The 16,002-nt window shown below is 45.5% G+C and overlaps 1 protein-coding gene across 3 annotated transcripts; it reads left to right on the top strand.

The window, feature by feature from the left end:
• The first annotated feature begins 1,395 nt into the window (after nt 1-1,395).
• MYC (MYC proto-oncogene, bHLH transcription factor) lies at nt 1,396-6,075 on the top strand. 3 transcript variants are annotated; one of them, XM_074942946.1, is made up of 4 exons: nt 2,522-2,729; nt 2,859-3,290; nt 3,378-3,555; nt 4,914-6,074. In XM_074942946.1, the coding sequence occupies exons 1-4, from the start codon at nt 2,610-2,612 to the stop codon at nt 5,456-5,458; spliced, it is 1,275 nt and encodes a 424-aa protein (XP_074799047.1). In that variant the 5' UTR covers nt 2,522-2,609; the 3' UTR covers nt 5,459-6,074. The 3 variants fall into 3 exon arrangements, with proteins under 3 accessions (XP_074799049.1, XP_074799047.1, XP_074799046.1); XM_074942948.1 differs by lacking the exon at nt 2,522-2,729 and adding an exon at nt 1,396-1,671 and having other exon boundaries at nt 2,859-3,555; nt 4,914-6,071; XM_074942945.1 differs by having other exon boundaries at nt 2,595-2,729; nt 2,859-3,555; nt 4,914-6,075.
• Nucleotides 6,076-16,002: the final 9,927 nt, after the last annotated feature.

The raw sequence follows: 16,002 nt of genomic DNA, 5'->3' as shown, positions 1-16,002 counted from the left end.
AGGTGCACCTGGGAAACAGGGAGGAGTGGGGGTGGCAAGTGTGAAATAAATGGCATGTTGGAAATTCCAGGTGTTGGGAATAACTGGGCAGTTAGCGCATCTTTGCATTAGTAGCAAAGAATAAAGGAGCCGAGAGCAGGCGGGGATTTTTGCGTGGTACAGAAAGGAAAGAGTTAACGGTTTCCCCTCCCTCCCTTCACCTGGGGGATGAACCTGCCGGAGCCGCCCGCTGGGACAAGGGCAGGCTGAGCCTGGATCCCTTTCCCTCTTTGCAATCTCCACTGGGAAAGCTTTGCACCTGAGTCTGTCATTTGGGCGGATCCAGCTGGTTTATTAAGGGCTCGCTATTTTTTTTCCCCAGAGGGGGAGATAAATTCAAATAAAAAAGGACATAGAGGCGGCGGCGGGGACCAGATTGCAGCAGCTATTGGGGGGAGTAAAACCAATTGTCTCTTGCCCCTCTGGTTGGATTTGCTCCGTCGAGTACTAGCCTCTCCCCGCCAAAGCCGGTAACCTCCAGCTTTTTAACCCTTCTTTGCATGCGCTAGGAAATGCATGTAGGGGACAACAACCTGGGGAGACGTGGTAGAGATACCGGGGCAATAAATGCCCCTTCTGCTCTGATCACAGTTAATATTCCCCTCGTTTACGTTTTCCTATTTGCTTTTTGCACCAGCCCCTTTTCTAGTTGCCCTGCACCGTTCCTCTCAGTGCACACCTGAGGAGCGACGCCTTCCAAACATTTACAGCCTTTGTTTAACAAAGCAGCGAAACGGCAATCGATGGTTCCTGCCTCTTGGGATGAAAGCTGGGGAGGCGTTGCGCGACGCCGGCTTGCAAAATGGAGAGAAAAAAAAAAACAGTAAACAGCGCTGCAACCCACGGATCAGCGGCGGCAAAGCTGGTCACCCAGTGTTGCACGAGGCTGGGTTGTATTTTCTGGTGCATGGGAGGAAAAGAGGTCGGGGCAATGTCCGGTGTGCAGGAGCGATCGCAGCGGCCACGTTAATTCATCTCTCGTGTTCTTTACTATGTTTACTTCCGTTTCTCTCGCCGCTAGTAGCGCCTGTTCAAACGCAGCCTGCCCCCCAAGTCCCTTTCCCCGCTAGCAACGCTCGCCGCCCCGCCTCTTCCCTCTACACAAGCTGCGGAGGGAAAGAAAATAGTCCTCGTAATGCGTCAATCCCACCCCCTCGCGCGCGAGCCCACCCCGCCCGCCCGCTCCTCCGTACCCTCTTCGCTTTGGCGGGAAAAGGCGGAGCCCTCTATAAAAGCCGCTGTGCAGGGAGCCAGCCTGCTCTGTGCAGTGCCGAAAGGGAGGGAGACGGGCTCGCACGGTAGCAGCCGCCGTGCCGCCGCCGCCTCCCCGTCAAGCGCCCCCCTCCCCTCTCACGCCGGCCGGCCGGCGCTTGAAAGTAGCGCGAGCGAAGTTCAGCCTGCCCCGGACCCGGCGGCGCTGCCTTGGGACTTACAATTCCGCGCGCGAGGGGCTGGGGCGGGCGGCCGCCGGGAAAGGCGCTTCTCCCCGCCGCCTGCTGCTCTTGTGGGATAATTATTGCGGGACTGGTGGCGGCGGCGGTGGTTGTTTTTTCCCCTTCACTTTTTTTTTTTGCACCGTCTTTAATCCGTCCCCTCCCGCTGCATTTCCGAGCCGGTGCATCGGAGGAACCGGTGAGTTTGCAGAGACGTGTTCGCACCTTTTGTGGGCAGGGGGTCTCCACCGGGGGGCGGCCCTGTGTTCGCACCCTTTGGGGGCGGCGGGGGAGGGGGTGAGGATAGGTGACCCCTTGGCAAAGCGCTGAGCTCGAGGGGCGGTTCAGCTGGGAAGCGTGTGTATAGACGCAGTGACAGAAGGTGTGTAGCAGCAGCCCGGAGCTGCAGCACGGGCAGCTTCTGTGTGTGTGTGTGTGTGTGTGTGTGTGTAAGTAAGGCGCGCTCTGCCTTCCTCAGCCATTGCACCGGGGTCTTTAAATCGGGCTTTTCCCCTGGCCTTTCAGTGCCCCCCCCCCGGCAGCCGCGGGCGGGGGAGAGGGGTGCCCTGAGGTCTGGTTTTGTAACCAGCCAGTGTCACGGCTGGGGGCTGGGCAGCCCAGTTTGCCTTGGTTCCCCCTGCTCTGCAGTCCAGGGGGAGTGAGGCTGGGGCCAGCCGGCGAGCTGCCTGTCCTGGAAGCCGCTCTTAAGGCTGGAAGGATTCGCTCCGCTTTTCCCCGATTGCTGGCTCCGGCTCTTGACCTGCCGGGGACGTGGGGATGGTGCTGGGCAGAGGGGTCCCTGGCCGGGCGCTGCTCACTTGCACCACGCTCCAGCTGGGCTGAACAGGATCTGGGGGGCGGACCAGGAGCCGGCTCCCGCGGAAGGGACGGAGCGGAGCCGGCCAAGACGTGGGGCCGGGAGGGGAGGAGAAGGGGCGGAGAGGAGCGGAGCGAGAGGGAACCGGAGGCGGGCGGCGGCAGGGCAGGGGAGAGAATCCCGGGGAGCCCCTACTGCTGGCGGGCGGGGGAGGGGGTCGCGCCGCGGCGGCCGCGCTCCGTTCAGGTGGTTCCGGCTCTCAGGAGGCGCCGCAGCCGCAGCGCCTGCTGTCCAGCCCGGCGCGCTGCGGGTGCGGCCGGATGGGTCTCTTGCTTCCCCGTGTTGCACCGGAGCGAACTGCGGGCTGCTTGTGTGCCCCGTATGTCACCTATCCAGAGGAGGGCCGGTGGCTGCAGCCCACTCCTGCGCCTTATTGGGGGGTGGGTGACCCCTTCTCCACCGTTTGTTGGGAGGGGGCTACACACCGTTTATTGGGGTGCTCCTTGGGGGGTGGAGGTGCACCCCGTGTTGCAGCGCCCTGACCCGTGTCCCCCTCCCTTGGCCCTCAGGCACCAGCCGCCGCGATGCCGCTGACCTCGACCCTCCCCAGCAAGAACTACGATTACGACTACGACTCGGTGCAGCCCTACTTCTACTTCGAGGACGAGGAGGAGAACTTCTACCTGGCGGCGCAGCAGCGGGGCAGCGAGCTCCAGCCGCCCGCCCCCTCCGAGGACATCTGGAAGAAGTTCGAGCTGCTGCCCACGCCGCCCCTCTCGCCCAGCCGCCGCTCCAGCCTGGCCGCCGCCTACTTCCCCTCCACCGCCGACCAGCTGGAGATGGTGACCGAGCTGCTGGGGGGAGACATGGTGAACCAGAGCTTCATCTGCGACCCGGACGACGAGTCCTTCGTGAAGTCCATCATCATCCAGGACTGCATGTGGAGCGGCTTCTCCGCCGCCGCCAAGCTGGAGAAGGTGGTGTCCGAGAAGCTGGCCTCCTACCAGGCGGCCCGCAGGGAGGGGGGCTCCGGCTCCCGGCTCTGCCCGCCGCCGCCGCCCTCGCAGCCGCCCAGCCTGGCCCCCTCCCCCGCCTCCGCCAGTACCTACCTGCACGACCTGGGCGCCGCCGCCGCCGACTGCATAGACCCCTCCGTGGTCTTCCCCTACCCGCTCAGTGAGAGATCCTCCAAGCCCGGCTCCCCTAGCTCCAGCCCGGCTTCCCTGCTGGGCGATGACACCCCGCCCACCACCAGCAGCGACTCGGGTGAGTATCAAGGCACCCTTCTTCTCTCGGCAGACTTCCCCACCGCCGAGCCAGACAGGGGGGCTTCCCTGGGGAGATCGGCCGGGGCACAGCCTGGCCTCTTGGGGAGTCAGACAAGAAGGTAACTGGCCCTGCCAGGGAAGACGCCAGGGACTTCCCCTGCCAGGCCTTTTATAGCACCAGCTTCCAGTTCAGATAACTTATCAAACAACGTTTGCCGGGCCCACGGTAAGCGCTGAGCAATAGCTGCTCCCTCTGTGCGTTTTGGGGTGCACTCCTGTCCCCTGGATGTACCCTTTGTATACCGCTTTAAAATTTAACCACTCTATATATACTAGATAACAACCCTCCTGGGTTTTGTTGGGTTGCCTTGTAACTTGCTCAGGGTGAATACTTTGGAAGGTTTAAAACATGAAGGGCTTGGGCAGGACACACAGTTGGTTTCCTGCTGAAACTGGTGTGTGTAACTCCTCCCACCCTAAGGATTTCAGTCCCCCTATTGCATGTGCTTTTTTAAATGCCACGTTAGCAAGGCACGCTGAGAGGCTCCGCGCGAATTAAATTTCCTGGGAAACCAGCCCATTGGGGTGGGGGGGGGAGAGGGAGGGAGGTGTTAACTTTCATAACAGGCTCTGAGTCATTCCCCAAAGCTAGAATCTTATCCAATTGAATCTGCCCTCCGGTGACATTCATGGGATGGGAGGTACTAGTGAAAGGAGTTGAAGAGAAGTAAATGGGTCTGGGAAAGCTTTGTTGGCATGCTTATGTATCTTTCAAACAAAGTTTGAGGGACAAACCCATGTATAGTCAGGGACTGAGTTTGTCTGCATACAAAGTTTATGGTCTTTTTTTTTTTTCCCCTCCCCTGGATTACCCATGAATAATGCGGGGGGGAGCTGCTGAAGGTGCCCCTAAAAATATACAAGTGTTAAGTAAGCTTTGCTTTGGGGTCTTGCCAAAGACTCACTAAATATTTAAGGATGGCTTCCATGATTTGGGGGGGTGGGGTTAATTTTTGCAGGGGGAGGGAGGTTATGCTGTAACATCTGCTGTCAGCATTCAACTTCCCTGCTGTCTTCAGAATTACGTAACTCTTGCTATCTGGGAGGCAGGGTTTGGCAGTCTGGGATGCAGAGTTAAGAATTACAAAAGAGGAGTCTGTTCTTTTAACAGTACTTCTGTTGAATTTCTTAGAGAAAACATTTTTCAGGGAAGTGCAGATTTTAGAAGCAGATTACAAAATGTTTTTTTTAAAATGCCACCTTGTTCTCCATTATACAGCAAGGAACACTTACAAACTGTTTGTTTTTTAAATGTTCATACAAGTTGACTTACAATAGGGGTGTTTTTTCTTCCAGAGGAAGAACCAGAGGAAGATGAGGAAGAAATTGATGTTGTGACAACAAGTGAATCTGAATCAATCACACAACCAACAGAAGAGCACAGTAAGCCACACCACAGCCCACTAGTTCTTAAGCGGTGTCATGTCCCCATCCATCAGCACAATTATGCTGCTCCTCCCTCCACCAAACTTGAGTATCCTTCAGCAAAAAGGATAAAGTTGGACAATGGTAGAGTTCTCAAACAAATCAGTAATAACCGAAAGTGCTCAAGTCCCCGCACATCAGACACAGAAGAAAATGACAAGAGGCGAACACACAACGTCTTGGAGCGCCAAAGGAGAAATGAGCTGAAGTTGAGTTTCTTTGCTTTGCGTGACCAAATACCTGAGGTAGCCAACAATGAAAAGGCACCCAAAGTTGTCATCCTTAAAAAAGCCACAGAATATGTTCTTTCTATTCAAACAGATGAACACAGACTGATTGCAGAGAAAGAACAGTTGAGGAAGCGGCGAGAACAGTTGAAACACAAACTTGAGCAGCTAAGGAACTCTTGTGCATAGATTAGAATAATCTAATTCAGACTGAAATAAAATAATATTTCTAATATTACTCATGAACTAAGCCAGTTCGTAAAGTATGGAACCATTGCAATTGCATGCCGTTCAAAATAACTCGAGACTACACAACCTTGGCTGGATCTTGGAAAGGTTTAGCCATAACCTCAAAACTGCCTCATAATTAATACTTTGGGCATAAGGACAGATGGGACTTTTCTTCATGCTTGGGGATGAACTTTTCAATTTTGTTCTTCGAAAATTTTGTATTTAAGTCATTTTTCTTAAGACAATTCCAAAAAGTTGTCCTCAAATGGCTGTATATATTTACATACCTTATTGCTATGTCCATACCTTTAATAAAGTCTTTATAGACAAATGTTGTTGCAACATTGATACTCAGCGGTTGTGGCAACTGGGTTTATACTTGTTTTGAACTTCTGTGCCAGAACATTTCACCGGTTTGTGCGTTTTATTTAAATACATTTTCTTTTAAAAATTGATTTTTATTTTGTTTTTAGATAAATAAATATTTGCCCAAAATATAATTAGTTAAACCATGTGTAAAGACTTTGCTTTTTCTTCCAGTATTGTCGTCTACAGCTCACAGATTCGATGTCCTTGTAATAATGCTAGTAATCTGACATAACTCAAGGGTAAATTAAGATTGTAAAATTTGAATTATTTTTGTCTTAAATAAAATACATTTGGGGAAGTTGCCATATTAAGTCCTATAGCTACCAGTTGTCTACATTGACCAAGCAGGTAAAAGCAAGGTTTTTAACCTTGCCTCGTTAAATGACTAGACCACTGCTTTTAGTGTGTGTTTAGCCTGCCACTCCAGCTGTTGCCCTTTTCAGTATATCAAAAATACGAGTTTATGATGGTGGCTTGCAATGTGATCACCTTTCTATTAAGAACTAAACTAAGACTCTGTCTACACTTAAAATGGTAGCAGCACTTCAGTCTAGACACTCACTGTAGCCAGAGGAGGGGTTCTCACAGTGCTGTGGTAAATCCACCTCCCCAACAGGCTGTAGGTAGGTCAACCAAAGGTGTTAACCCAATGCTGCCTACAGAGGGACTGAAGTCATTTTAACTATGCCAGTTGTGGGTGTGGGTTGGTCATACCACTGAGTGACATAGCTGAGTTCATAATTTTCCTAGTGTAGACTGGACCTGAACTGACTCATTTTTGCGACAGCCAGTCCAGCAGGTGCCTGGGCTGTCTGTTCCTTCCAAACCATTAAGCTGTTAACTCCAGAGCTAAATAGTAGGGATAGGATTTACTATGCATTTTCATTTTGCACTAAAGACTGGAATTCATTATATATTAATCTTGCAATACAATACTGTTTTAGCTCTAATGCATGTAAGAACAAAGTGGGGAGGGAATCAAAAAACTCTTCCAAGAACAAAAAACAATTTTACTGACACATAACCAAACTACACGAATAGTTATGCCTTCCTTTACCTACTCTACCAATTACGGCAAAGAAAGAAAACACTAATTTCTTAACCGCAGATTAAATCTGTGACTGAATCTGACCCAACAGTTTAACTGTCTTGTCACATGACCCCTAAAATCAGGAATTAATTCAAATTATTGTTTTTGCCTCAGCCTTAGAGAAAGTCCCTATGTGTGCAACAAGATAGACAGCCTCTCTCCACAAACTTTTAGGTTCATGCCCCCCTTGCCCTGTCTGCCCCCCTGGGAGCAGGGCTGTGGCTACTGGCGATGTACACATGGTAAAGGGGCTGTAGCTGGGGGCAGAGCTAGGGCCTGGAGCAGAGCCATGGCTAGGCGCTGGGGCTAAAGTGGAGCAGGGCTGGGTGGTGCTCCTGCCATAGCTGGCCCAGGCTGTGCTATGCCCCCCAGAACATTCCTCTGTGTTCCTTTGGGGGGGCATGCCCCACCCTTTGGGGACCTCTGCTTTAGAAGTATGTTTTAAGGTGGCAATCCTTTTTCCCCCCTTTTGCTGCCTGTGTGCTGAAGCAGCCTGAGTCAATCCAAGAAACAAATTAGACATTGGATTGAGGAGGGGGGAATTATTTTTTAAATGCAAGCCTGTCTCTGATCATCCTGCATTTATGAAAAGAGCATTTCAGCAGCATTGGTCTGAAATTTGCAGTGATTGTATGTAGTGTGGTTGTAGCCCAGGTCGGTTCCACGATACTAGAGAGTGAAGGTGGGTGAGCTGTAACTCTGGCTCAAAAGCTTGGCTCTCTCACCAACAGAATTTGGTCCAATAAAAAATATTACCGCACCCTTCTTGTCTTTCTAATTTACAATGCTAACATTTGTAAGAAGACTGAAATGCACCTGGAATGAACAAGCTGCTTGATTGCTGGGTATTAGAGCAAATAACCTCTGCTAGACAAGTTACCTCTTGTATCTCCCATTGTTTTCTGACATTCTAACATTTCCCACCAACCATCCAGGAAGGTTGGGTTGTGGTTGGACAAATCATATTTCATTTCTACATTGCCATAAATATTAATATTTGAAAAGTTGACAAGATCCTTGCTCTGAAGCGCTTACAATAAAAGTTATTGTAGCACACTGCCTACAGGTGTGCTGTCTGGGATTTGCAGTGGAGCCTATGGGAGTTAGGTGCCCGTATACCATTGAATTTCTACAGGTGTTGCGGGCTTTGGATCCTTTGAAAAATATTGGTCTGTCTTTAAACTTGTCTGGATCCCTCTTTGTAAGTTTCTAAAATGGCCTGCAGTCACTTTTTTGAGGATGTACGTGAGCAGGTTAGATACTGGTGAACATGAGACCATGAAATTAAACTTGAACTGTTCTATCATGTCAGAACCACAAGTAGGGTGCTTTCCACCATCTGTGACCCTTAGAGCAGTTTCTGCATTCATAAAGCACTCTTTGGGGGAGGTAGCTTAATTACCGGTAACTTTAATAGAGTATCTATTTAATAGCCATTTTCTGTCCTTTTCTGCCCTGCATTATTTCTGGGTTCCAGTAATAATTTGCATAGCATCTGTTGTCCAACAATTTCAAAATGCTTTTCAAATAAGTTATGTTAGCCTACACACTTTACAGATGGATACATAGATAAAGCACATATTTATCCAGCAGAGAAGTGGCAGAGCTGTGGATTTTGGCTCCAGGTCACCTGCACTAACAACATTCCTTTTATCACCTTTGTTCCCATTAATGAGATCAGGACACAGAGACTAGCTAGCAAAGTACCTCTTACATATAGCCTTTTTTTTGGAGATAGCAGTCCTTGCTTTAGCTACAGACATGAAGGTTCCCAATCTTTTAATAAATTGGATTTTTTTTTCTTTACTCATTTTCTGTATTAATCTTCACTAGGGCCATGTGCCGACCCACTGCCAAAACAGTAGAACAGAACTGTATCATACTCCAAATCGACCTTTTCATCTGCTTTAGGAAATCCCAAGGATTTATGGGTGTTTCTGTGTTTTAAAATGATTGTATCTAAATGCCATAGCAAAAAGTGGGTTAAAAATAGTACCTGAGGTCAAGAAAAAATTAAAGTTGTCATAAAACCGTTGCTGCAGCAAAGAAGAGGTTGCTTCCACTTCCAGAGTTCATGTAACAGGTTGGGAATAAAAGATATCCCAAAGGAGTTTCTGGGATGGATTCAGTTAGTGATGCATTAGAATCATACGGTTAGAAGGAACTGCCAGGGTCATCTAGTCTGACCCCCTACCAAGATGCAGGATATGCATTGTATATAGAGAAGGAAGTGTTACTTTCTGCTGCTGTTTTTGGAGCAATAAAGGTTGATAAGCTTGTAAAAGAAGGCACTCGGTCTTGAAACGTAATAAGCTTGCCAAACATCTGTACCACAACAATGTTTAAAACACAAGCAGCATTTTTATCTCCATCTCTCTGCTCTTCCAGTTCTACCTGAGCATTCAAACAATATCTGTTGCAAAAGCAACAGCAAAAGCAGCAAATTGTGCTAAATTGTGGTAAAAAAAACAAACTAGGTGGGACTCAGAAATAGTCCTTAATAGTGAGAATAAATTTGCCTGCATGAAACACTTTGGTCATTAAAATGTAACAATACGGAGTTGTAGTATTCCATCATCTCTTTCTCTAGCATGTCATTTCTGTCCAGCCAACTAATTTTAGGACACATGGTTAGGATTTTCAAAAGCACTGAGCATTGATCTAATATTGTGCCCATTAAAGTCAATGGCAGTTCACCATGCCTTCAATTGAAACAGAGCTGGGCCAACACTGAGCACTTTGGAAAATCTCATTGTGTATGTATCTAGAGATCATTCACCAACCACTAGAGTAGCCATTTGCATGGTGGACCATGGCAGCCAATAATATTCCATGACAGCTTGGGGGATGGAAGTGAAAAATAATATGTCCAATTTACATTAAAAGGAGAATTGGAGGTAGGCAAACTGGAATCACCCTAAACTGGAATTAAGATAGAACACTGAAATTAACTCACCAATTTAACTCACCCTGGGATTTTTAATTATGATGCATATCCAGAGCTTAGGTTATACATCTCATCAGAAAGACAGCATCTCCAGCTGTTCAGTGCCTCCTAGAACCATGCTGCAGCATGGATTCAGGAGTGATTCTGAAAGAAAAGCACCACTTACTGAAACAGCACCACTTGCTTTCCCTTTGAGGTTTACCCACAGACCAGGCCTCAACCTGCTTAGCTCAAGAGATCTGGAAAGATCAGAAAATGAGTCAGTCAGGCTGCAGGCTTTGGTATTATACGCATGCAAAGTAAATGTAAGTATTTTATTGTTAAAGTATGGGGACTGACTGAAAAGAGACAATGTAAAAATGGCATTAACTGTATTGTAAATAATAAATATAATAAAAGGGTTAAAATAAAATAAAATAAAATAAAAAAAGAGAGTTATCTTTCATTGACTGCTTTGAATTGTATATACACACTGTAAAACTCTCTCTTCTTCTATATGGATCTGGGAGAAAAGGCTAGGTCATGACGTACGATACTGTTGACATTTTTGTCCATCTGAGTTTCAGTGCAAAATCTTCCCACTGTTGGCATTTTGTTTTTAATTCACCTTTCTCCACACCGGTCATGATTTCTCCACACCATCATTGTTTAGACATGGTGGCATTTTTTGGGTCCTCTTACTGTTTGTTTAAACCATTATTTGGGGGGCACATTTAGTGTTATGGTGTTTATAAAATGTCTCCACGCAGCTTGTAGGCATTTCACTCTTGTGAGAATTCCTCTTAATTTCTGTTTAGCTAGCTTCCTCACTTTTGTGCAGTTCTCTTTTTTGAAGTTAAATGCTATGGTGGTGGGTTTCTTTGGTATTCCTCCCATTCCCCCCCCCCCCCGCCCAAGGATATTAAATTTAATTATATTATGGTCGCTATTACTGAGCGATTCAGCTATAGTCACCTCTTGGACCAGATTCTGCTTCACTTGGGACTAAATCAAGAATTGCTTCCCCCCTTGTGGGTTCCAGGACTAGCTTCTCCAAGAAGCAGTTATTAATGGTGTCGAGCAATTTAATCTCTGCATCCCATCCTGAGGTGACATATACCCAGTCAATAAGGGAATAGTTGAAAGCCTCCATTGTTACTGAGTTTTCTGTTTTTGTAGCCTCTTTAGTATCCCTGAGCATTTCACAATCACTATCACCATCCTGGTCAAGTGGTTGGTAGTATATCCCTACTGCTATCGCCTTATTATTCAAGCATGGAATTCCTATCCATAGAGATTCTATGGTACAGTTGGATTCATTTCAGATTTTTCCTATATTTGTCATTCCTATAGATTTTGTATCCTGGTATTACTGTGTCCCATTGATTATTATTGTCCCACCAAGTTTCCGTGTTGCCTATTATATCAATATCCCCATATAATACCAGGCTCTCAAGTTAGTACCCATCTTAGTATTTAGACTTCTAGCTTTTGTATACAAGCACTTACAAAATTTGCCAATATTTAGTTGTCTGCCTTCATGTGACTGTTCTTTATTTCAGTTCCTACTTGTACTTTACCAACTTCTGTCCTCTCCGCTTTACTAGGATATAGAGTATCCCCTTTAACAAATCATTTCCTTACGGATGTCTCTGTCCAAACTATGCTCCTCTGCACCTGTCAGCTTTCCTCCAGCTCTTAGTTTAAAAACTCTTCTGCAACCTTATTAATTTTACATGCCAGCAATCTGGTTCCATTTTGGTTTAGGTGGAGCCTGCCCTTCCTGTATAGCCTCCTCCTTTCCCAAAAGTTTCCCCACTTTCTAGTCAACCTATATCCCACCTCCGACCACCATCATCTCATCCATGAATTGAGACCCTGCCGTTCTTCCTGCCTAACTGGCCATGCACATGGAACTAGAAGCCTTTCAGAAAATGCTACCATGGAGGTCCTGGACTTTAATCTCTTGCATAGCAGCCTAAATTTGGCGTCCAGGACCTCCCTCCTACCTTTCCCTATGTCATAGGTATCTACATGTACATAGGACCCCCAGCTCCTCCCCAGCAGTGCTGGGCAAGAGCTTTCTCTCACAAAACCAAGTATAATTTCTAGCTAAAACTTCACTGTTCCAATTATGTGGAATTATGATTTCCCTGTAGGATCAAAAAGAAAAAAAGGATTAGGTGCTATGACTGAAGAGGTTTTAAAATATAAGCTGTAAAAATGGAGCAATCTCACTGGATAATAAAGAGTTTCAAGCAATTAAATTAATACAGCACAATTCCCTGCTTGGAACTAATTAGCCCCATCAGCTTCCTTCATGTTAATATACCCTTGATGAAAGAGGACCAAAATAGCAGGCAGAAAAAAATCTTCTAGGTATTATACTTTATACAGCCATTGTGAAGGTTCTGGGGTTTGAGTAACCAAAGCCATACGGCTACTACAGGCTCTTTCACTGACTGGAGGTTAAAAAGAGAGAGTTGTGTCATGTTTTACTCTGGCCTGGTCTACACCTAAAACTGAAAAATTTCATGCTGTGTGTGATGTGGTTCGGTTGATCTAGCCCCCAATGTAGAGGCAGCTGGGTTGACAGAAGGATTCTTCTGTTGACCTAGCTACTGCCTGTCAGAGAGGTGGATTTACTACAACGACAGAAAGCCCCATCTGTTACTGCAGCAAGTGTCTACACTAGAGCAGCATAGCTGCAGTGCTGTAGATATACCGCTGAAGCACTAGTAATGTAGACACAGCCTCAGTCTAAAGCCCCAGTCCTGCAATCATATTTCTGTGGAAGCTCCCTTGTGCCTATGCAAGTCCCAGTTATAATGTAGTCCCTTGTTTTGCAGCATGGATTACTCAGTGGGGCTACAGGCATGCACAAGGGTCTGTTTGTGTGGCTCCGATTGCAGGAGCAGGATCTATGCTACTTCCTCGGCCACACTATTTCTCATTATTTTCCTGTCTACCTTTTTGCTTGATGGTTCTGGTCTCTGTATTTTTCACTGATATTTATCCCACAAATATACCGAAGAAAAACCCAGTATACTGACTATATATCTATATCTATACATACAACCTGACTTCTCCAAAGCAATGACGTCTAGCAAGCGTGCATGTGGAAAGACCATCTCAAAGTATTTAAAATTGGAAAATCAGACAGGACAACCCGCTAGACAACATACAGAAGAGTTGAAGGGGCTGGAATATATAAGAGCTCTTTTCCATTCCTAATTTTTATGACTTTTATTTCATTATTTCACATTTTTTATCATTTTCTGCCACTGATTTGCTTTAGTTTTCACTTCAGCGAGGCTTCATTTTTAAATCAGGAGTAAAAGAGTGTCCAGAGGATAAAGTAAGTAAATTAATTAATAATACAATAATACTTTGCATTTATCTAGCAAGGTGCTTAGCAAAGACATTCCTTGCACACTCAAGGCTCCCACTGAAGTTTTCAGAATGGAGAGAGGTAAATAGTGGTGTCCCCCAGGGGTCTGTACTAGGAGCAGAGCTATTCAGCGTATTCATAAATGATTTGGGAAAAGGGATCAACGGTGAGGTGGCAAAATTTGCAGATGATACAAAACTACTCGAGATACTTAAGTCCCAAGCAGACTGCAAAGAGCTATGAAAGGATCTCCCAAAACTGGGTGACTGGGCAACAAAATGGCAGATGAAATTCAGTTTTGACATATGCAAAGTAATGCACATAGGAAAACATAATCCTAACTATACATATAAAATGATGGGGTCTAAATTAGCTGTTACCACTCAAGAAAGAGATCTTGGAGTCATTGTGTATAGTTCTCTGAAGACATCCACTCAATGTGCAGCAGCAGTCAAAAAAGCGAACAGAATTTTGAGAATCATTAAGAAAGGAATAGATAATAAGACAGAAAATATCATGTTAAATATAAATATAAATCTATATAAATCCATGGTACACCCACATCTTGAATGCTGCATGCAGATGTGGTTGCCCCATCTCAAAAAAGGTATATTGTAATTGGAAAAGCTTCAGAAAAGGGCAACAAAAATGATTAGGATATGGAACAGCTGCCATATGAGGCGAGATTAATAAGACTGGGACTTTTCAGCTTGGGAAAGAGACGACTAAGGGGGGATATGATAGAGGTCTATAAAATCATGACTGGTGTGGAGAAAAAATAAATAAGGAAGTGTTATTTACTCCTTCTCATAACACAAGAACTAGGGGTCACCAAATGAAATTAATGGGCAGCAGATTTAAAACAAACAAAAGGAAGTATTTTTTCACACAACGCACAGTCAACCTGTGGAACTCCTTGCCAGAGTATGTTTTGAAGGCCATGATTATAACAAGGATCAAAAAAAGAACTAAATAAGTTCATGGAGGATAGTTCCATCAATGGCTATTAGCCAGGATGGGCAGGAATGGTATCCCTAGCCTCTGTTTGCCAGAAGCTGCTAATGGGTGATAGGGGATGGATCACTTGATGATTACCTGTTTTGTTCATTCCCTCTGGGGCACCTGGCATTGGCCACTGTCGGAAGACAGGATACTGGGCTAGATAGACCTGTGGTCTGACCCAGTATGGCCGTTCTCATGTTCTTATAAAGAATCCAGAGCTGGACTCTGCAAGGTCTGAAGTAACCCCTTCAACTGTTAAACAAGACCCCACAATGCTACACTACAGCTAAAACCCATCTTTGAAAGAGCAAAAGCAATGTTTATTGCCAAAATATTCTTTTTCTACTGTAATCAACTTTAATTTTGTTCACTACAAATGAATAAAAAATAACATCAGCTGCTAATTGTTATTTATTCATCATTTATTGACTATAGACATTGAGATTCATAATGGATTCAAACACATAAGATCATATTAGGTTGATAAATCACACTGTTTTATAATACGAATTCAGCCTTGCAAAATTCCTCTCATCTGAGGAGAGTAATATTTTTCTTTGAGCGCAAGTAAAACCCTATTAGGCTTTTTCATTATCATTAATCATTATGTTAAAGAGCGAGATAATATTATTGTATTGTGCCTAGATGGTACATTTTCAAGACTGTTTTGAAAGGCTGTAATGAATATCTTATGAAAGGATTGTGAAACGAAACTGACAGCAAAATTATTTGTATGTGCAACGTATCATGATTAAATTTCCCTCTCTGTAAAATTTGAATGTTATTGAAAAACATTTTTCCCCGTATGCTTTTGGGAAAGAGGAAGAACTTTATGACTCACAGACCTTTGTAGATCAGAATGGAATTCCTCTATGTCTTCTTTTAAGGGTTTCTGTATTTATCCACAGCCTGGATTTTATGACAGTATTCATGTGTTTGATTTGAGATGAAATTACCTATTCCAATTCTGCTTTCCTAAATCTATAATCTCAGTATGGTGTGTGACCCCCCAGTGTTACTCCTGCAAAATGACAAATCAGCAAATATTTGCCCTATGCCTGTTCAGCATCAAGAGCAGAAGAGCAAAGGGCTAGCTGACTTCATTGCGACTCTGTGCAGGTGCAAGTTATGCTGATGGAAAGCAGTTTGCAGCATCAGGGCTGTGGGAGGTTTTTTTATTATTATTATTTTATCTCCTTTTCAGGCCAGCTCCTGCTCTCATTGAAGTCAATGGCCAAACTCCCATTAATTTCCATGGGAGCAGAACACAGAGTCCTAAACGTTAGAACCCTTTATGTCAGTTGATGGTTTTATCTCAATTACTTGGTTATCCTTTTTCCATTGCTAGCTGTCAGTCAGTCTTTGTTTTCTGTGATTCGCTCACCCAGGCTTCTTACTCCCTATTTCATTTTGCTCTTGGTAAAGAATCCTACGGTTTGCGACTTTTCTTATTTTGCTTCACATTGAGAATGAAAACTTGGCCTCACTGAAGTGAGGTGCAACACTCCCATTGGCTTCAGTAGGCCCAGGGTTTATAATCTTTATTTAAATCTTTATCTTCACTTTACCTTAATTCATTTATTTTTGATAGCACTAGCTCGACTGCCCAGTTCATCGAGCATCCCAGAATTTATCTCCTCATCTCTTCTCAGTGGGGGCTTTTTGTTTCCTTTGCAAACATTCTAACTGCCTATCTCCACTACAGATCCTTATTTTAATCTAGC

Source organism: Natator depressus, chromosome 2, assembly GCF_965152275.1.
Source record: "Natator depressus isolate rNatDep1 chromosome 2, rNatDep2.hap1, whole genome shotgun sequence".
In the NCBI taxonomy this organism is placed as follows: domain Eukaryota; kingdom Metazoa; phylum Chordata; order Testudines; family Cheloniidae; genus Natator; species Natator depressus.
The sequence above is the reverse complement of the archived record's forward strand: the minus strand, read 5'-3'. Positions and strand labels throughout refer to the sequence as shown.